The sequence below is a fragment of the Xenopus tropicalis genome, chromosome 3 (assembly GCF_000004195.4).
Source record: "Xenopus tropicalis strain Nigerian chromosome 3, UCB_Xtro_10.0, whole genome shotgun sequence".
NCBI classification, from domain to species: domain Eukaryota; kingdom Metazoa; phylum Chordata; class Amphibia; order Anura; family Pipidae; genus Xenopus; species Xenopus tropicalis.
In genome coordinates this window covers 63629339-63652878 of record NC_030679.2, presented here as the reverse complement: position 1 = coordinate 63652878, position 23540 = coordinate 63629339, and the positions used below count along the sequence as shown (strand labels likewise).

General features: G+C 36.5%; 1 protein-coding gene and 1 long non-coding RNA gene across 3 annotated transcripts in view; one reads left to right on the top strand and one right to left on the bottom strand.

The window, feature by feature from the left end:
* Positions 1-1218: 1218 nt before the first annotated feature.
* slc38a4 (solute carrier family 38 member 4) overlaps positions 1219-23540 on the bottom strand; it is a 52351-nt gene continuing 30029 nt past the window's right edge. Inside the window, 7 exon segments of one of the 2 annotated variants that reach the window (NM_001126697.1) lie at positions 1219-6275; positions 10392-10489; positions 12311-12455; positions 17103-17227; positions 18194-18294; positions 19852-19931; positions 20991-21260. In NM_001126697.1, the coding sequence (NP_001120169.1) occupies positions 6174-6275; positions 10392-10489; positions 12311-12455; positions 17103-17227; positions 18194-18294; positions 19852-19931; positions 20991-21260 (921 nt within the window). In that variant the 3' untranslated portion in view covers positions 1219-6173. 2 annotated transcript variants of the gene reach the window in all.
* On the top strand, positions 15467-17485 carry LOC116409738. The gene is made up of 2 exons (XR_004221985.1): positions 15467-15603; positions 16983-17485. It is a non-coding gene; the product is annotated as an uncharacterized LOC116409738 (long non-coding RNA).

The window sequence follows — 23540 nt, the reverse complement described above, 5'->3', positions numbered from 1 at the left end:
GTACATTTATACCTGCTTGGTTATTTAACTTTCATATAATGGTGCTGTGTTTCATTGTTGTAGTTCCCAAAAATATCATTAGAAAAAGAGAGTAGAATAATAATTGCCCTATATAAATTGACTTGCATATATAAATGAGCCTTATAATAACTGCATTTCCTTTGGCTAGAACCCCCCAGTACTGGGATAACAGGAGTGCTGTGGTCCTGAACAGTGTAAGGCCTAGACAGATTGTTTTCTAACTACCCCAATCATTGCAAGGGGGTTAAACATACAGGGGATAATAAAAAATTAAAGGTGAGAATCATTGTCCATAGAAAATAGAATTCAAACTATGAACACATGGGGAAATCCCCAGACCCCAGACTAAAGAACAGGAGCATTGAGGGTTGCACAAATGTACCCCTTTGTGCTCATTCAGGGATCAATTCTGTCTGGCTGCGCTCCTCACTTTTCTCTGGATAAAAAATCTGGTGCAAGGTGCAGGGTCTAGTGTTGAAGGGTAGAGGCCAGTCCCGTCCTTATTGCATTTCATAAAGCAGGTGGTAAGTACAGTGTCCCATTGTGGCCTTGGTCCACCACAACTCCCTTACTTGCCCTCTGTATGTGATTTTCCCTGTCCCTCTCTTCATACAGTAAATACAGGTAGAAAAAATGGCGCACAGAGACCAATTCATCATTCTGGAAAACTGGGCAAAGGGCAAGAGGATAATAGACTGCGCCAATAGGCATATTAATGCTATTTATTTTAATTACAACAATCTGTACAACCTTACCTTTATCCCCCTGGACCATATGAATAGAGTGCAAAACGGAAAAAAGACAAAAACCGTCAGTGGCGTATACTAATCTAAGGAAAGACAGGTCATATTGAGAACATTGATAGGTGAATGAAAGGTATATTATGTTTGTCTTATTTCAACCATATTTCCCAGAATTTACGGAATTTCTTTAAAGCACTGACCAGGTATGTGTGCTTTATTTAGAGAAGAACTTTGGAAATCAAATGCACAGCCAAACTTCAGCTCTTCCCTTTTCCCCTGTACTCCACACGGCAAAAACATTTAAAATCCACTGTGACCATTGTGTGTATGTACATCTTGTGAGAGAAAAAAATGATAAATGCTGTTTTACTGTTGTGGAAAGCCAAGTAATGTTCAGTAAATTAATAAATTAGCACAGACAAGTCTATAATAAAATGGAACAAATGCAGAAATGTATGTATTTCTAGAAGTTACATTTATTGTTTCTTAAAAAGACAACATTCAAACTATATTACAAGTATTTATTAAGTAAACTATCACATTCTATGTAGTAACTACATCCCAGGGGTATTTCACAGGCTAACATGTAACTTGGCATTTGTATTTTGAAAACATGTAAAAGGTAATAATATAGTAACTAAAGGAAAGACATGTCACAAGAAGTCATGAAATCAGAAAAAGAAACTATTGATTTTTCCATAGTAAGAAACAGTAAGACATGCCAGACATACCATTACTGTAGTCCGTACTAGAAACACAGACACACCATTAAAAAAAAGGATATTACATATTAAAATGATCTTTGCAGTGTATCCTAATACCCTAAACAGACTATTTCATTCATTTTCTTTGTTGTACAAGTATTAATACATCTGTATATCGTCACTTCTCTTTGTTTGTTAAAAAAAAAAATCTAAAGTTTTCAGTCTTACACTTGTACTGTTTAGAGTATATGAATGGCTAACAGAGGATAAATGCAACTTTAGGCAAATTAAGAGCTATGATAGTATAGGGTGTATTCTCTGCTGCTTCTCTTGATGTATTTCAGCCAGTGAGTGCCCAGCATCACATCCCATTTACTTGAGTATAAAATGTGTGACAACACTGGATCAGGTCCAAAATTCTGTCAGTTACAGCATTATGACAAATTCCACATTTAAATGAATGGGTAGCAGGAGTGACACATTCAGGCTCTTTCCACTGGCTAACCAACACTGAAAGAGAATTATGCTCATGTGCCTTTTGACTAAACCTGCCACGTGGTATAAAGGGCATATCGTAGAGTAACACATTATGCATTCTCCAACATTTGGTGCAGGCACGGTTTTTGACCATTCCAGCAGTGCGCTCCTAATGTGTAAGCTCTCTGCTTAATTGTGCCAAGTGACCAGAAAATGATGGACCAGTGGCACAAATTTGTATGCCAGTGGAGATGCAGTTTTAGGGAAACTAAACATCTATGTTAAGAGTGCCAGTGTATGGTTAGCTCAGGATGAGCATAGTACATTAAGGATTTTAATCTTTTTGACAGTGGTACAGTGCATCAAAAGAGTACAATTTTAAATACCCACTATCATTTAATAAAAAACATTTTATTCATGACTAAATATATGTGATGTTTTATAAGGTGGTAGAGTAGAAAAAGGACTCTAATATCAAAAAAGTAAGTGTTACTTATTTATAAAGAATCATATTTCTTTGCAGTAATGTGGCTTTTCCTACATCTTTTCTGTAAAAAAAGAATAAACTCTTCAGTCATTTTTCATTTTCCATATATGTTCCATATACATAATGTTTGTATTATAGATCAGGAGTCACAAACATTATGAAAAAATGTATGATCCTCTATCCAAAAGGAACAGGTATTTACCTGGACTAAAGAATACTAGCTTCAAGAATTGATAACATACTAGGGAGGATATCAAAATGCTAGTTAAAGCAAAACAAAAAAACATGCTACTCTTAAAACAATTTAATAAAATTTGGGTTAAATATATTAAAAATAGCTTATTTAATATGATTTTTAAAATTGTCAGTACACATCATACAATCCAAAAGAAAATGAACAAAATACCTTATTTTTTTTATTGTGAGCCACTTTAGATCTTTTTTAATACATGACTAATAACCTAAATAAAGATAAAATTGCAAAATGCTCTTATATATATATGTGTGCAACTATGCAATATATATATATATATATATATATATATATATATGTATATATATATACTAGTTACAGTATGTATAGGCTAAGTTTGGAACAACTCATGAAGTGGGGTCAATATGTTAATTTAACTTAATATGCACTCACTAAATAGAATTTTTTTGTGTGCTCTAAGAATGTTTTGTCTATGTAAAGGAAGCTAAACAGAAATGCTTAGAAACACAAAAGTAACTTTTATTATTATGAATTATTTTGAATTTTTCTGCAATTCCTGCGAGTGCTGAGTCCTTTATTTCTCTACATGGTGACTACCTTACCCGGCACCCAGGCATCTTTTGTTTTGATGGTGTGTGCCCTCTCCCTATTATGTTAAATATTATGAATTGTTTATAATCTGTCTTTTAATTCTGTTTTGCATGGTTTTTAAGTTGTTTGCCTTTCTTCTCTGCCTGTCTATAAGTAATGTTAAAGCTGTCTCGTTGCCAGGATACAGATTTATTTGGAGGTTGTGCTTTTATTTTATTATTGTTTCCTATATCATATTAAATGTTAATATTAATATTAGCATACCCTGTAATGTAATAATGTAATAAAAAATAAAGCTTTTTATGCACTTCTCCATTTTGTTTGAGTACAATTAACAAGAGTGCCATAAATCTGTTTGCGCTGAGATAGCAAATTATCAATAACACAGATGACAGACAGTGACATTTTTGCAAGCTAAAATGGCATCATGGGTATAAATTCAAAATCAAAAATGTGATATCACAAAAACAGATAATACAGTAACAAGGTACATTTGCATGTAGGGTAAATGTTCATATACAAATATATCCCAAGCCAGTTTCCTGCACTGAGCGGATCTATTAATATTTCCTATAATATACCAATCAATAACAAACATCCATCATCCAAGTAATTCTTAACACTTCAGTCAGTTGTTGCGGAAGACATGATTATATACTGGCTCAAAATTGTTCAGTGCTAAAATTTCACAAAAACAGTTTAAAACTGTGACAGTACCTGTAGGCAGAGCACTTTTATACATTCTGTGCCTTGTCCAAAGAAAATTCTAAACATAAATGTGCTAAAATGTAAAAAATGCAGTACATTTGGCATATACTAGTAGCAATGACAGGCACAGTCTTACCTAAAAGATATAATTAGTTTATGTTTTCTGTAAATTAAATAGGAAAAAACATTGTAAATAGAGCCATAAGGTAACATTTTCTGGGACGTGCTGCCAACATTTTAATATATGTATTAGTAAATGTATATTGTAATGTAAATTCCCATGTGAATAGAAAAGAAAAATGCACAACTGATATTTATATATTTGTCATAGTCCACATCTAAGGAACACATTTGTTTAAGCCAATAATCATAGAACGACCAAATATTCTCTTCTCTGAAACAAATGAATATGTGGCTTAAAGGGTGGTTCATATTTAAGTTAACTTTTAGCATGTTATAGAATGGCCAAATTTAAGCAACTTTTCAATTATTTTTCATTATTCAATTTATTTTTAATAATAATTATTTTTAATTATTTGCCTTCAGACTCTTTCCAGCTTTCAAATGGGGGTCCCTGACTCCAGCAGCCAAAAAACTATTGCTTCTTGAGGCTACAATTTTATTGTTATTGTTACTTTTTATTACTTATCTTTCTATTCAGACCCTCTCCTATTCATATGCCAGTCTCTCATTGCAACTCTACCTTAGCAAGTACCTGGTTGCTAAGGTAAATTGAACCCTAGCTACCAGATAGCAGCTACAATTCCAAACTGGAGAGTTGCTGTACTAATAGTAAAATAATTTAAAAAACCACAAATAATAATAATAAAAAAAAAAGAAATCCAAGTGCAACTTGTCTCAGAATGTCACTCTCTATGTCATACTAAAAGTTAACTTAAAGGTGAATAACCCATTTAAAGTTTGTGCCGACAGTATATGCCTGTATAGCATCTTTATCCATTTACTGACCTGATTACATTGAGAGGTGTCTCAGAATAGGACCTAATGTTTTGTTAAACTGATTTAGAACAAAAAGGCTTAGTAACCAAAGGCTTATTTATATAGAGGTAGGAACACAAAGGCTAAGGAACTAAAGGTTTAGTTTTCTGGAGGTAGGGAGCTGAAGGCGTACAGTAGTTATTGATAGGTAAGACACAATGCTTAAAAAATGAGTTAGTTTCTTGGTAGTAATTAATGGGATTATCTTGTTTTTAGCAGGAAGGAATATTGAGAGCAGATTACATGTAATTTATTACATGTAATTAATCTTTGGACCCTCAGCAATGAATTAAACATGCCTGTAAGCCAAATCCATCTATATATTATAGAACTGCCTCCCTAATAGCAACTTTACTCCACATCTAGAACTCCCTCTAGAATATGTAAATACTAATGTGCACCAATGCAATGCAATATATAATGCCACCATAGCTATGTACATATATATATATATAAACTACCCTTGCAATAATGCCAACTTCGACCCTGTAGACCCTGTGGAGGCATTGCATACACTAAACTAGGTTATAAAAATCAGCTTAAAGGGAAATGTTGCATGTATGTGTTTACATATAAATCTATCTGCTTTGCATGTGATAAACTACCTCTTTTTCATGCACACTAGATCGTGTCAAATATTCTGTTGGACTTTAGTCTCTCTCTCTCTATAAGATACAGAACTCTATAACTTCAGTTGGGCTGTCACCTGTAAGAGGGAAGTAAGACATTTGTACCTAATTGCTAGCAATGGAGCCACAATGTAACTTTTGATCTGTATCTCAGCAGAAGTAGTTTATCAGGCTACCCAATATATCAATTATGACCTTCCAGTTAGTATTGCTCTTGCCAAGCCTCTTTGCCTGTTGCTTTTATGTATGATGCTGTGAGTGAATGCAACTCAGCTGCAGCACCTCACGGGAGTGGAGAAAGAAAATATGTGAAAAAGACAAAAGTAGTTACCTGCATGATCTTACCCTAAATTAATGATATGAATCTTGCAGTAGAAAACTACCTTAAAAAAACATTTGTGGATTTTTATGGCTGCTATCAATTTCCAGTAAGTTTAAAATATACATTATCAGCAACACTTTCTTGTTGAGATTAGTTCATATATCTCAAACCATAAATAACAACCCCAAGAAGAGCAATTGCAGTATTCAGCATTCTAAATAGGGCATAAAGAGAATCCAGTCACACCAGCAAGGACTTATTCTATAAAGTGCAAATAATTAATGCTGCTTTGAAGACGGTGGGTTTTGGATCCAGTCAAATACAATTAGTGTCATGCTTCCAATCATAAATACAAAACCAACTATTAGGAAAACCAGGGCCTGTAAGACAAAAAGAGAGTTATGGTTATTCTTTTAAATAGTCTTTTTTTGTGTAATTTTCCATATGCCTAGTGGTAATTTTCAGTGGGTATGTGAACTGTTCATTTGATGGTATGGGTTTGTAGTGTATAGGTTTTTATGAATGTATTGACTTTAATACATAAACAGACACATACTCATTCTTTACTAATTGGATGCTCAATGAGTAGCCCAACTGAGGGATTTTATATATGACATCCCTTTAATTCTGTGCTTGTGTTCACAAAGATTTCAGGGAACTGGTAGAAGAATCACAATAGGTACAGAAATACGTATTCCTGTTTCTTGATTTAACTTTTGCTTCCTTATGGGAATTGCATAATGGTTGCATCACAAAAGAGTTAAATGAAACACATTGATAGAGGAAGTGCTTTTTTGAATATCTGCTGTATGCATTTATCCAATAATTCTACATTTCATGTTGCCATCAATGTGGCACTACTTCCCTGTCGTTATTTTGAGACATCACAGTCACACCTGTCTAATGAAGTCAAACATATTTTAAACAGTTGAAAATATAATTTTTAGGAATATGTAACAGTTATGAGCAAGTTTACTTTAATTCTGAGTTTACAATCATATATATATATATATAGCTGGCAATACATTTCTCTGACCTTCAAAAGTGAATTTCAGAAACTATGCCAAATTCGATTTATTCATTGCTGTGTTTCACAGCTTGCAGCATCATAGTGGGAAATGGCTGCCCTCTGCTGTTAACTAGAATATATACAATGGATATTCTCTTTCCTTTACATAAATTAGAACACCCATTTTACATTTTTCAGGGAAAATGTAGAATCAGGGAAATGCATTATATACTGTATTGGTGGAACCCCCAAAAAAGGTGTAAAATGAACACTTAAAGTCAGGGTATGTAACACTGAGCTTTCACTTTAATACAAAAATGTTTCCTGGCTGCAGGGGAGTTGAGGGGGGCTGCATATGTAATTTAAAGAACCAAACTTCTCTTTTTGAGGTTAATCTCTTACTGTAAGTAAGAGCAACAACGCCTCTCGCCTTTACATCTCACAGCAGGATAAAAATAGTGTAAATGTAATTTAAATGGAGATTCGAAATAGATAATGGCATACTATCTCCCCCTGCATCAGGGTGCTGGTAAGTGCATGCTGCTTTATCAAGTAAGCTTCTATAGAAAAATAAAGCCCTGGAACAGCCTAAAATATCACAGGTCTCCAACAAGAGTCTTTTCCTGATATTAAATACCCTTGTAAATAATCCCTAACAGTTTTGCAATATAAAAAAAATTCAGTGCACTATATAACGATTAATTAGGGCCCTGCAGTGACATTCTCCTGCGTTCCACTGCAGGGGAGCACAGGAAGAAACGCACCCCATTCTTTCTTATTGGGCTGTTCTATCAGATGCATAGATGTAAGCACCGTATGCAGGTGGAACACAGCTTCTGCGCTTTCCTGCGGTGAAATGCAGGAGAAAGCCACTGCAGGGGAGCACATGAAAAAGTGATCATCAGTCCAAGCCCTTAGGCTGGTGGCACATGGGGAGATTAGTCGCCTGCAATTAATCTATGCTATCGAAATGCCTACCCACCAGAAACAATGTTAATTGCTAATGGGATGGTATACTGTATGTGTTGCTTCAGTTTTCTGAAGTAGCCCGAAGTTGCTTCACGAGAAAACTTTGGGTGTCTTTGGAAAACTGAAGCACACAAATGCCCTCCCATTAGCATATAACATTGTTTCTGGTGGTAAGGCATTGCGAGGAGATTAATCGACTGTGGTAGCATAGATTTATCGTGGATGACTCTGATTATGAATCTCACCATGTGCCAGTGCCCTTAATTTGGTTTTGCACTTCTCCAACTGATTTTATCAGTTTTCCAAATTTTAGTTGCCCTGTTTTAAATCTGCTTCCACACAATACAAACAGGGCCTTAGGACAGAGGCCACTTTTCTTCCCATCTAAAACAATATGAATGAGTGAAGAGCCCTCTCCTGTTGACATTTTGTAAATAAATTTGTCTCTGTAGATGTAAGATAGCTAAATAATGAAATCATTTGTTCTTGGACACAATGCCCACTCTGTTTGGAAACAATAGTCCAAAGAATGTTTACAATTTTTAAATACTTTGGGCTGTCATGAAAAACTCTTGACTGTTGGTGGACAGCGCTGCAGGAACAATCTAGCTAAACAAAATAGTTTTTACTGCTCTTTTTATATGTGAATTTTATTTGAATAATGTAACTGATGTAGGAAAATATGTAACTCATTTGGTAACACAAAGTGCCTCAAATGACTCCTTAAAATTGCACCCACATGAGCAGATATTACAGGACCTCTCACAGGAAGTGTATAATTTTTTTTTACAGAATACATTCATAAATGCACAAACTTGTTGGGTGCCAATAGTTATTTACCAACTTTTTAACCAACAGCACTGGCTCTTTGAAACACTACTCGAAATACTCAAAAAATATTTTTTCTTGACTACCCTTTGACATGCTTTGAGGGGATAATTCACTACCCCTTCATCTATCACACAGAACCCTACATTGCAGGCAATCACCAGGGTACTGGGCTGCCTGTAAGAGGGTGATAAAAAGGTTACATTAGGTTGTGTGTAATGTGTATTTTTCACCAACAGATAGCAGCAGAGAGTTTTGGTGTTAAGGATTTAATTACTGTATGCAAGGGTATAAAAGGGAAGGTAGGATAGGGCGTGGTTCTCTTTGGCCAATAGGAAACATCTATAGAAAGAAGCTGGAGGCTTGAGGACACTGGACATAGTGGGAGAAGCTGTCAGGGTAGTTAGAAATGGGGTAGTTCTTGTAATAGCTCCTCTTATGGATGTGAGGCAGAGGAAACAGCTAGTAAGGGCAGCCCCACCCAGAAGCAAGAAGTGGTAAGTACCTTGGTAGGTACCCTGCAAGTTAGGGCCAAAGTTAATAGTTTAGGCCCCTGGTGGTAATGGAGGCTGAAAGTGGAAAGGGGTGAACAAACAGAAGGAATGGCGGTGTGTGATGACTTGGGACGAACTGTGTTTTTAGAGTTGTACTAACCAGTGTGGTGGAAGCTTAACAACTTGGATACAAATGCTGCTGTGTGTATAAAGTTTGGAATTAAAAGTTGTGTGTTTAAACTCCCTGCATTCTTGTGTTCCTTGGCTAGAAGGACATCTATTTTTATGTTGGCATGCTACATCTAAGTGCTTACATGCCTAACTCACTAGTCTCTACTCTCTCATGTGCTTACTGTCTAATGGACACCTTATTCAAGATGGTCCAATCTACAGCATAAAATGTAATTATACCTACGCTATGTTAAGCTCTGGACCCACATCTACTGTCCTCACTGAGGCGGAATCCAACCAAAGAAGATCCACCCTAGTCTTTTTATACCATTGGAAAAGGAGTACATGTGTGTAAAATGAAATATACAGCAATTACAAATGTTGTTTGTAAATGTAACTGCAATTGAAAACAATATTCTGTTCTCTGTCCTGGTTGTTCTGACTTTTGAAACAATGTATCAGAAGCCAGCTGAATAAAAGATAACCTAATAATTTGACTTTGAATACAGCTGCACAGGACCCCCCTGCCCCCTCCTCAACCACACTGGGAGTGCTTTGAAAAAACTCCAGGTCTTCCCTGTATCTTCCCTGTACCTTGTTTCATAACTAAAGAGGAAGCAGACCCTGAAGTTGCAAGGGGGCCAGTAGTGTAAGGGACCCATTTAGGGCATTAAATAATGAGGAATTTCAATATATTTTTATCAATGTAATTTAAATTTGCTGTGGGGCCCAGTATCATCTAGTTAAGCCACTGCATGGCAGTCACCATATTTCACCTAATTCAGTTTTAGGCTCCCTGGTAGTTATTGCTAACTAGGAGAATAAGCACTGGAAGCCATATCGGCGAGTTTTTTTTAATGGACATTGAGTGGGATTTGCTTTTCTGCTAGTTCTACTATATCTGAAAACTATATTCAAATTCTCTACTGCTCATGATTTACTCCAAAATAAAATGTTAATTTTTCCACCTCGTTATTTGATCAGTATGATGCATAGTTAAAACTGAGTGACGGTTTAAAACGTACCCCAATTTTCTGTGGTGAGCGGAGAGATTCCTTTTTCACTATTCTCAGGTAAAAAGCAGCTGGGAGAATAAAGATTAGCATTGTTGCGGCCGAAGCACCTATTAAGGTAAGAAACAATATACATTTATTGTTACTAACTGTATAATTCAGGAACATGCAGTATATTTTAAAAAATATTTTAGTAGGTGAAACCTTGGAAAATAAGCAATTTCAAAATATATTAAGCAGATGCCTTTTGTATTAGTATTGTGTAATTTTTGTATACAATTTGTATGTTTGATCTAAACGGCCTCCAATTTGAACAGTGCTGAGGAATATGTTGTCACTTTACAAATAAATGTAAAACTTTTAAAAATAATTAAAAAAAAAAACAAAAAAAACATGTTTGGCTACTGCTGCCTTGCAATACTTGGTCACAGAGCTCATTCCAGGCAGGGCACTATCTGCAAAGAGTTGGAAATTTCTCCCCCTTTCTGTGTGGGTTTCCTCTGTGTACTTCAAATTGCTCCCACACTCCAAAAACATACAGGAAGGTCATTGTATGTGTGTGTGCATAAATGTGATTGGGACTTAGACTGTAAGCTCCACTAGGGCAGGGGCTGCTGTGAATGATGTATAATCTTTGTAAAGCACTGCAGCGCATGATGGCACTAAATTAATAAAGAATAATAATAAAACACTTTTAAGTCTTTATTAGATTCATACATAATATAGTCAATTTCATCAGGAGCCAAATAATCTTTCTATATATTTGAGTTTATGATTATATCGCACTTTACCAAGTTCACAATAACACTATAGGGCTTATCTAGTAGAATTAAGTCTAAAACAATTGGACTTTCTGAGTTTTCTTGAAAACATTTCACCTCTCATCCTAGTGGCTTCTTCAGTTTAAATGACTGATAGGGAATTCCCGGCAGTCCAGTCGAGTTGCTTTAGGCTGATGGCAAACAAGGCGGAGGGCGGATATTTTCGCCAAGCGGAAAAGTGATTGCTGAAAATACCACCCTACGCCTTCTACATGTGCCTGCACCTAAATGAATGGAATACGTTCGGGTGCAGCACATGTAGCCGAAATACACATAAAAACGCAAGTTCTCTCGAGATACGCGATACGCAAGTTCTCTCAAAATATGCATAAAAACGCGAGCGTATTCCATTCATTCGGGTGCAGGCACATGTAGGAGGCGTAGGGCGGTATTTTCAGCAAACGCTTTTCCGCTTGCCGAAAATATCCGCCCTACGCCACGTCTGGCATTAGCCTTAGACTTAATTCTACTAGATACTGTTTAATATGACCTAGATGAATGAGAATATTCATACACTACAGGGCTTGTTTGCGATCCGGGAGGGAACTAGGGATAGGCAGAAGAGGCACATGCCTAGGGCACAACAGTTGACCTGTTACTCCCTGGTACTCCTCCCCTTGCCCCCAATCTCCTTATGTAGCATGGGTAGTAAGGCGATTTATTGAGTGGGATGGAGCAGGAAAGAGGGTGACAAGCAGGGGCAATCTAGGTTCTGCTTTGGAAGCATGAAGGGTTTGGTCTGGCACTGTTTACGACCTGTTGCACTCTCTGCTAGACACCAATGTTCCTGCCAGGTGAATTGTGGCAATTGTGGCAACTGAGGTAGCAGTAACTCTATGGTTTCTCATGCATGCTGCATTAAAAAAATGCAGCAAAATTGTGCCTAAAGGTCATGTTGAGACGGAACACTGAAAATGACATAATCTGGATACAATTGTGCCCCCCCGGTGAACCCAATGATGCTGCAAAAGAAACTCTGCATCTGATCTGAATACAAAATTGTGCACATAGAATTTGCGCTTGTAAATGAATAAACCAAAATGCAGCATTTAAGATCATAAATATCATAAATATTATAACAGTTTAACAACACAAATTCTAATAACTTACCAATAAATCCAAATATATCTTTAATGGCTGGCACAAAAATTACAAGTGTGTTGTTGAAAATCAGTATTACTAATGCAATCAAGAAATGCCTGAGAAAACTGAAGGGCTTCCCAGGAAATAACATAGTGATGACTGATGAGCGGATCTGAAAAGCAAACCAAGCATGATAAGTAAGATATGAATTCAATGCAAATTGTAAAAGTGATAGTATTGCAAAAAAATAGGACAACATATATATATTTCTTACTGTAAATGTCCAATTTCATATACTGGAACAACAATCCTAGTATTCACAATTTAAAAGGCAACTAAAACCCTAACAAATATTTTTTTTAAAGAACTTCACTGCTGTACAAATAAAGCTGCCCTATGTATATAAAATTAAGCCCCCAATCTTCCCATCAACCAAATGCTCTAAAGTCCACAATTTAAAGGTTTATTGATAGAGGGGATTTTCTGTCAGTAGAGGTACCTGATTGGTGCCCCCCCAGCGTTGCACCCAAGGCAAGTGTCTCTTCTGCCTACCACTAGTTCTGGCCCTGGAAATTGCAGACTGGAATGTCTGGTTGACTGATATTCCCTGTGGCAGAGACATGAGCTTCTCAACCTTAAATTAGGTCTGAACCAACTGGTTAGCCAGAGAATTGGCCCATGTTTAATCTGCAAAATGATAATTGAATCTAACTAACAACGTTTTGTTGCCTGCTGGTACTCGCCTCTCTCCCAGATGACAATACCTTCGCACCAACATGAATGGAAATCACTGCATTTAAAACACTTTATATGTGGCAAAATGTTGTAATTGTGTGAAAATACTATCAGTCAGTCAGGCTTTACCCTAAAGGTGGCCATAAACAGGCCAATAGAAAGATAATCAGTAGAAAGTAATCATTTTAAGAAAGTAGCCTTTTGGTTGATCTTATTTGTTAATGTGATTGCAAATGAAAGCAGTGTTTGTTTATCCCATTCTGTTCCCTGGGTCTGACTCCTGAAACAATGTAGCAAAAGTCAGATCTCCTCCTGGTCTGTTAAGGTGGCCATACATGGCCCAATTGTAGCTGCCGATATCGGTCCCCAGCTTATTGGGCCATGTAAGGGCACAAACGACAGGCCTGCCTGACCGATATCGGGCCGGTTAAAAAATTTAGTCAGATCGGGGAGTGCATCGGCTCGTTCAAGCGGTCCCCGAACCAAATTAGCCTGAATTCACCATCTACCCACCTACGGGTGGCCAATATCAGGAGAAGATCTGCTCGCTTGTCGACCTCACCAGCCGAGTGGATTTTAACATGTATGGCCACCTTTAATCAGCTGGCTTTTGCTACAATGTTTCAGTAGTGCAGATCATATTAATAGCCAGCAATTTCATTTAAATAAAACTTCAATACCAGAGAAATGTTTCAGGTAATTTATACTGGAATGCTGAACTGAATTACATGTTTCTTAGTTATGAGGAACCCTTTTAATTGCAGTGTGTGGAAAGAAGCAGAATATGACAGTAAATAATTGAAAACAAAATAAGAAATGAAGCCCAATTAAAAAGCTGCAATAAATAAGACCATCTATAACATACCAAAAGGTAATTTAGAGCAGTACTACCTAAACACTATAAATGTTATCCTGTTGCCTGGTTTCAGGTATGAACTAATGAACATGCTGCCCATGGCAAAACTGAGATGTTTCCCTGAGGAAGCACTGCTCTGCCACTCGTGAAAAAGTAGGTAAAAGGTCACAATAGCTTGTCGTTATTAGCAGATAAGGGCCCTCAGCAGCGCACAGTGCCTGCAGCAATAGCTTCATTTCTAATCATAATGGCTGGAATTATTGACCTGTACCAGCCACTTGCTTTCTTGCGCTGTAGCTTTAGCTAGTAATGCCTTTACATATTCAACTACTTAATGAAAGTGAATTTGATAAAGAAAACTAAAACCAAACACCAGACACAGTGCAAATTTGGATTTCCCTTTCACATCATTAATGTAAAATGTAACCAAAAGGAATCTATAAAAAGATCCTGTAAACATTGCTAGACATATTCATATTGCAGATTAACTGTAAGTCAAAGGTGCTGAATCAATAGAAAAGGGTAGTCTGGGCACAGAAATTGAGTTGATAATAACACAAAAGAGAGTGTAGCCAGCTGTTTCCTGTTTTGATCATTGATCATTTCAGGCAACAGAAACAGTATGTACAACTGGCTTCAAATCTGCAAATACTTTACCAAATATATTAATACAATTATTTTTTTTACATTTAAGACTCCGTTATTTTTTATAATTACATTACAGCCTCATTCTCAAATTAATATGCATAATCCATCTATTTAAGAGATGTAAATTATTGAATGAAATTGCAGTAGTTAAATCTCTAATTACACTTAAGTGTTAAAAAAAGCATCACTTTCAAGAGTTCATGAAAATTTGGAAAATTAGCTGGAGGCCATTTTCTTTTAGGCGATTGGCTGACTGCATATGTTTTTTTTAGCCAGCAACACAGGTAAAACATGTTCTAACACAGAAGGATTGGAATTCACTGTAAAACCTGAAATGCAAGAGTGTGCAAAAATCTAGAAGATTCACACTTCTGAACATAGCATCAGCAAATCAAATTTTGAGTGTTTTGCTTATAGTGATGTCAAATGCTGATATGATCACTAATCAGGAGATCATCTCTAAAGTTACAGGTTACAGCCACCCAGGATGGCTACTTGCTGTCTCTCAAACTGTGCAACCTGAGGCAAGGGACACACCTCATGGAATGACCAGCCCTCCCTCTTGTTACAACAAGTTTTTAGGTAAAGAGTGACTGTTGTATAATCTTTTCTGGTTGCCACGTGAAAGCAAATTGTCTATGGGGCAAATCAATAAAGCAAATTATGTCTAAGGGGTTATAGAATAAATGAGATGATGCATTTAAAAGTATGAGGTTCACCCACATCTGGTAATGCACAACAACCAATTTGATGTTTGTCTCAAATGTCAGCATTGGGTGGTGAGTGCATTGGACTGTAAAATGGGGGTTCTACTGCTCATATTTTTTTTTGTTCAATAGTCAAAAACCCATGGGGGACTAAGGCTAATGGCACACTGACATTTTGACAGCTACTGCCCTTCAAGAGACATCAGCACAGTCAAAATGACCCTTCACCTGTCACACAGAGCTGTGACAGGTGGATTTATTTTGGCAACAAAACACAAACAAGAGAAAGGCAAACCCATTCCCATTGGCAACAAAACACAAACAAGAGAAAGGCAAACCCATTCACATCTTTTGAGCCATTACACCCAAAAAAGGTATATGTTTTGTATGGATTTAAGTATAATGCATTATTATTCCACGCTGGTAAAAATTTTGGGTTTTCTTCATTAACTCTCAGGACATTGACTCATTAAAGCTGGGCCTTAAAATGACAAAAACATCTTGGAGCCTATGACCCTACTGGAGATTGAATGGCAACCCCAGTGGCTTTATAGTAGCTCATGTATTTGAACTGTATAAGGGCGATGGCATAAGGGTTATTTTGTTGCCTTAAAGTGCAAAAATACCCTCCAAGGCAATATTATGCATTTACAATTTATATAATTTACCAGCAATCTCTGCCCCGCTATGTATGTTAGACTTATGTTAGAGTTGTTCTAGGGAGCACCTTGGCTTGAGGTAAGTACAGGGCTCATTCTGCTCTTTGTATCCACTGGCAGTTATGCTTGCTGCTAAGGAATTTTAACTCCTATGTGTTTCCATCTTGCCACTCCATGGTGGGATCCCAGATGTGTGATACGTGTTGCAACTCTTACTTGCATCACTATTTGAGTCGACAAAACAAAAATGCATTTTACCTTTGATTGTTAAATTGTACACAAGTTCTGGCACATGCTATTTAGCACCTGCAGTTACGATACAATTTTAGGGAAAAAAAGTTGCACGGTGGGTAAAATACATAGCAAAAATGGTGGTTTTGCACTTTGAGCTTGTGTTCGTAAATGAAGCATTTTATAAAATCCTTTTTATATGATAATATAATTCATGTAGAGAATTTATGGTGGAAGTCCTTATGGCTATATTCACATTCTAAACATAATTATATATATATATATATATATATATTTTTTTTTTTAAATGTTATATTTTTTTGGGGCTGATTATTTGTATAGTTGTTCTGATTTTCTTTTGAGAAGGCTTTAATCCTGGTGACCTCAGGACTATATGTATAGAATATGAAAGGTAATACAGCCATCAGCTGCTTAAATCTGCTGTAGTGAACGCTCTTTCTTTATTTCGCACCCAATACATCATTTGAGAGTGTTGAACTTTGTAAGCTAAGTGCAGAGCCTGCAGGGTTACAGAGTGATTACACAATGTACTTAATGTATGTGCATTCAGCTAATTTATTGCAAAGTACATTAGGTGAATATTACCATAGGGGAAAAAAAGTTGGACTGGAGTAGTAAAAACCTTGTTCTGGAGTTCTGAAAAAAAAAACCACTTCTCTTTTTTCATAAATGCTACCCTGTTCAAATAAGCTCTGTTTGTTAAAACTGATCTAATAAAAAAGTAATCTACAAAACAGGTAAGATACTGTTTGTGCATATTTTGCACTGAATTATATTCTTATCATCTTTTCGATTGTAAACGCTGAGCAGGCCCCTTATTTACCTCTTGTTTTGGGTTATAGGTTTGATGCATGCGTTCTTGCATTGTACAACACTGCGAAATATGATGGCACTTTATAGATACTTGTTAATAATTACCGTGAAAATATTTGAGGAAACCTTTGCTGTTTTAATATACTTACTGGAAAAAGAACAATGGGAACTGTCAAGGTAACTGCTACAAGAACTGCTAAGCGAACACACAGCAGAAGGGTGTCAAATCTATACACTTTTATGTAAGTGTGAAGCAATTCATCACCGACTTCTCCTGCAAGTGAAGAAATTATATCTATTAACTTAATAGCATATGGCACCGTTAAAATGAAAGCATTACAAGCAGAAAAAATGTTTTCACTCCTAGAGCAAGGATGACACATGTTAAAAAATTTGTAATTTCTTCCAATATTCATTTGATTCGCCTGTCTTACTCTTTGCAGGCTGCCTCTTCCCCCTCTTACTTTTATAGCTGTATTGCTTAGACATTTAAATGGGAAATTCAATTTCAATAAACTCTTTCCAGTTCTAAGTTAGTTGCCAAAAAGGCATTATTTTTTAAAACTATTGTTGCTTTTCATTGTATTGCCATCATAGGTACACATTTTCCCTATCATCAGTTCAGCAGCATCTTTGTAGAGTAGTTGTAAACCTCCTCCTCCACTACCTGATTTAGAGCAGGGCGGCATAAAGTTAGGAGTAATTGTGGCAGAACAGTTTAAAGTGATACTGCAATGCCATATTTCTCCCTCGCACCTTGGCATAGAATGAATTGTATTTACTTACAATATGAGTGAGGAAGAGACAAGGCATATGCAATAGCACTTGAATCCTTTGCCTTTAAATTTATGCATGAGAGTAGAGAAAAGGAGTCGATAATTACTCCAGCAGGATGCAGCTAAACCTGGTGATTGGGTATGTGCTTACTTATGGTCCTAATATAATTAGGTGACTCTTCCTGACTTAAAGCAAAGTAATGGATGAGGGGACAGCAACCTACTTAGTGGGATGCCTAAGCCCAAGATTGGATAGGATTTACTTAGTTTGCAACTATATGTAAAAATATTACTTTTTAAAATTAATTCCTAATGCAAAAATGGTATCTTAACAGCTACTTTACATTACTGGAAGCAGTTCGGGGGAGGTGAACATTCCCTTTAAATATTTTGCATTTTTTTAATTCTTCCATTTACTTTGCTTACAAAGTAGGGATTAGGGTACAGAGTAAAACTTGACTTACCAATAAATGTTAGATAACCAAAGAGAGCTGCAAAGAGATACATTATCAACATTGCAGCTATGGATACATTTGCAACATTCTGCATACGCTTCCGTGTACGCCTGAAATACAGTAAAAGCAATCATCTAATACTTTCAGCAATTTTTCTTTTGCAACTTAATTCTAAAACATAACACACATTTACTCATAGATGTCGCAATTAACTTCATCAGCATGGCTATGGTGGCCACCTGGCGGTATTTTACAGGCCTAGTTGGGAAATCACTAGTTTAAGGTCGTTATCATAGACTTATTGGTAATATAATTGGCGATAAATCTGTGCTTTCCCTAAAGTCACCTCTTGGAGTCCCTAGGTCTGGAACCAACACATTGCCAGTTAGAGAGGTAGAATATACAGATTCAGTATCAACTTCAAGCTATGATAGGAACCACAACAATATGTAGGAAAGTTCAAGTATATTAAACAAAGTTCATATATTCAGCATTTTTACATTAAAGTATAGGTATTAAGTTAGAGGTGGAAAAGGTGGGTATATGGCAAGTAAGTTGGGTTCCCTATAAAATTTCTCCTTTTCTCCTAGTGTCATATGATGCTTTTTTTCACTGCCCTAAATACACTAGCTGAAAAAGGCAATCTGCATGCATCTGGTGTTACCCATACACAGGAAGCATGCATATTTGCTTTCAGGAAGGAGAAATGTGTGATATACCTTTCTGTGAATCTGTTCAGCAATACCATTCCAGGTTTGTTTTAGTAACCACTGATGCCAAATTTACTATAATGAATTGTGACATTTGTGTATATCAGTATTGATACCTTTTCCTCCAATACTACTGTGAAGGCTCAGCTAAAAGAAAGTTTCATGAATCAGAGAAAGAAGGAGGCCTTAAAAATATATATAAATATTAATGAGCTGGAGAAAGTGCAGAGACGTGCAACTAAACTGGTTAAGGAGATGGAAGATTTAAACTATGAGGTGAGACTGTCGAGGTTGGGGTTGTTTTCTCTGGAAAAGAGGCGCTTGCGAGGGGACATGATTACTCTGTACAAGTACATTAGAGGGGATTATAGGCAGTTGGGGGATGTTCTTTTTTCCCATAAAAACAATCAGCGCACCAGAGGTCACCCCTTTAGATTAGAGGAAAGGAGCTTCCATTTGAAGCAGCGTAGGTGGTTTTTCACGGTGAGGGCAGTGAGGTTGTGGAATGCCCTTCCTAGTGATGTGGTAATGGCAGATTATGTTAATGCCTTTAAGAGGGGCCTGGATGAGTTCTTGATCAATCAGAATATCCAAGGCTATTGTGATACTAATATCTACAGTTAGTACTAGTGGTTGTATATATAGTGTATGTATGTGAGTGTATAGATTGGTAGGTGTGGGTTAAGTGTGCTGGGTTTACTTGGATGGGTTGAACTTGATGGACACTGGTCTTTTTTCAACCCTATGTAACTATGTAACTATGTAACTATGTTATATTGGTATTACAGAAACTGATTTTCACTATCTTTCCTTGTACACTTGTATTCTGAAATGTCAGTGCAATATGTATATTCCATAAAATTCAGTAAACTCAATGAAATAATGATTTCTACTTATCTAATTTCTCCTGTACATTAATCATTAGCATTTTTAGATAGGTAAATAAACTGACTATACCTTCTGAGTTCACTGTAAATTGGTAGGACTTCAGGATGACACACAAAAGCAAAGGCCAATATCGGGATGGCATAGGCAGTCTAAAAGACACACAATAATGTATTTAAAGGCTTTGGTGGATTTTTTAATTTGATTAATTAGATCAGGCTTCTCTTACAGTACCCACACACTGACAGGCCTACTTCTGCTTGTTTGAATAAAGAACCAGGCAATTTGGCTCATGGCCTTAATAACCCAGTCACACGAGCCCCTTTGCAGATTGAAATGCAGTCATGAGCTGACAGAATCTATAGGATCTTAATTATGAAAAGAAGAAACTGCATGATCAGCATGGGGGAATTTCTACTGCTGTTAATTTTCATGGAATTTTTAAGGGTCATTTATATAGGGGTGAATTCCTATTTTTACCCACTGATAAATATAGACCTAAAATTCCCATACAAGTAAATACAGAATGCCAGAATTTACTTTTGGTGTCCAGTGGCAAGCTCTATTTCTCTTTTGATAAATATGATCAGTTGTCTCTTTGCAAAACAATAATGCAAATAAGTAACAGAAAGTGACTACATACACAACAAGATCACAAAAATGTGTTTGAGACCCATAATAAATAAAGACTACAAAACTCATTTTAAAAGACTACATAGACTGGTAAGTTATGTAACACAGGCATTTCACATATAACTGCCCCCGGGCTCAGGGTTTTAGCAATACAACATTTCAGTTTACTGCAGCTGGAATTGTAGGCTGGAGTGCCAGATAGGGACACGTAAGACTTGTTTGCCAGAACAAGTCTTCAATTAATAATCACTTGTTAATTCATGAATACATTTATGTTTGGGTACTGCTTGTGCAAATTCTCATGCATTTGTTCTCATCCTTATGCTGAAGGCTCAGGAATTGCTCATCAGTACCCAACACTTACTTTGGTAAATTTACTGTGTATACTGGAAACCCAACATTGCTTGGGAACTACCCAACCAAATTGTTTTGGTTACTGCTTTAGTCTGCAGCAAAATTCAATTAAGACTCATTTTACACATTAGTATGTTTTTACAATAGTTAAAATGGAAATTATTATGTAAATGATGAAATATTGTATTTTTTGTTGATGTTAAGGCTTTGAAACATTTACCCACCTGTGAATTAAACACAAAATACTTTGGTTGGCACTTGTTATCATTGTGGACTTCATATTCCACATCACTGCTGTGCTTATGCATGTTATGGCCTTCATATCCTGTTTGCTGTCCTTCTGTATCTTCCAGCATAAAATTTACTCCAGACACAACTGTGTTATTCTCTGTCATCACTGGATATGTGTAATAAGTATGGTTGCTTGTCATGTTTCCAGAATTATGACCCAAAAGTGGCAAAGGGCAAGGTATTTGAGTTTTTTTATAAATAACCTAGAAAAAATGATTCAGTTCAGTAAATTATATGTAATATTGTCAAATAACATAGTAGTATAGTATAAATCAAATTTTCATATAACCAAACCAAGATAAATTCAAAATGGCTGTCAGAGGTATTTTATCATTAAAAACATTTAACAGATGGCAAGCAGAGTGCCTTTGGCTTCTGTTTCTCTACCTGTCCATTGGAGATAAAACTGTCCTTTGAACAAATGTCCGTAGAAAATGCAGCTGGCTTTCGCCATGTTTCAAGACACTAGCACAGTGAGAGATCATGCTAAGGTATAGTATTGTATGGTATGATATACTGTGAGATTGGTCAGATTAATGTTAGAAGGACATGGCAAAGGGCATTTAGTTAATCATTAGATTTGGAAAGCTTTCTGGATGTCATTTTGGGATCAAAATGAATTTTCCCCTGTATGGCCGAGCCAGCATTTCATCTGCAGTATTTGTTCACCTTTATTTGGATAATGTAAATATGGGAAGGGCTGAATTTGATAGCTTTTAAATTATTTAATTATTAATTGTAATTTGTGTGCAGCCTATGATACCAAAAAGAATTGGTAAAAAAAAACCTGAGAAATACTTTATTAAAGACATTTTGGAGCTTTTTTTCCCATTTGTAATTAAGACTAACTATTGGAAGTCATTTTTAAGATGAGCTTCACATGTCCTCTGACTATATACAGATGTTTGCCTGTGCATGGTGCCATTTCACTATAATGCCTTTAGTTAATTACACCAGATCTTAGGATTGTGCTGAATATCCTGAAAAATTTATTGAAATGGGGTGACTTAGCCGACATTGTGTTTGGATCAATACTGATAACTCACTTTTACTTTTGAGTCTGCATATTTTTATTCTTGCTGGCAACAGTGCCAAAAACTGGGGCATGCAAGTATTTTTGTAGACCCAAGGATCTTGGCACACCTGCCTTAGGACCAATTAAAAATTACTTTTTATTTTTGACTTGTTTAAAACCAAGTGAAATAAAAAATATAAAGAAAAGAAAAAAATATAAAGAAAAGAAAAGAAGAAAGTTAAAATATATATATATACATATCTTAATAGCTTCTAATAGATTCTACTAGGCTGAGTTGTTACTTGTAAGTCACAAGTAGAACCTAGACCTACACCACTAGAATCTATTAGAAGGTATTAAGGTGTGTATATAAATTTCAACTTTCGTTCTTTATATTTTTAATTTCACTTGGTTTTAAACAAGTCAAAAATAAAAAGTTGTTTTTAATTGGTCCTAAAGCAGGTCTGCCAAGATCCTTGTGTCTGCAAAAATACTTGCATTTATATAATACACATTGTGCACCCTATAAAAAACTTCTGTTTTCTATAAATCATTGTTTACAACAAACCTTTAAAGTGTTTAAAAAAAAAAAAAAATATATATATATATACATATATAGTGGAACTATAAAGAGCAGCTGGGAACAACATCAGAGTAGGAAGTGAGCAACATGTTGCACTGATTAGGAATCACTACTTTAAATAATTAGGGAAGGCTTTTGATGATTGTAAGCTCTTTTGGGCAGGGCTCTCTTCACCAGGGCCGGAACTAGGGGTAGGCAGAAGAGGCAGCTGCCTAGGGCGCAACAATTGGGGGGCACCAGGCAGGAGCCTCTCCTGCCTACCCCTAGTCTTTGCTGTGCTCTGGTTTCATCGCCCCCGTCGCTTGTCATTACGCGGCGGGGGTAACGAACTATCGGTTCACATCTCACCCCCCCCGCCGAACCACGCATGTGCGCCCACACGGGGGGGGGGGGGGGGTTGGGGTGCGATGTGATAGCCCAGGTGCAGAGGCGAGGTGGCCGACCGGGTTGCCTAGGGAGCCAGGTTGGCTTGGCCCGCCCCTGCTCTTCGCCTCTTGTATCGGTTATTATATGTTACTCTGTATGTCCAATGTATGAAACCCACTTATTGTACAGTGCTGCCGAATATGTTGGCGCTTTATAAATAGATCACATCATCATTACTGTTTATATACAGGGTAAAGGAACTCCTTCTTTCTGTGTCTCTTAGACCCCTTTCACAGGAGTTTTCACTATGAAAGGCAGATCGCAAGCCATATATTGCACACATGGGGTAGAAGCTGGCCTAATTAACATGTTCTGTGCCACTGTCCACTGGTGTGGTAAGGGCCTTAGATCATGGCACTTAATTTTTGTAACTGTGTATATTTGTATTTTGTCTTATTGTGCCTATATTTGAGCTACTGATGTAGTGTAAAGTCGACCAGTACAAGTAGCCCTAAAGAT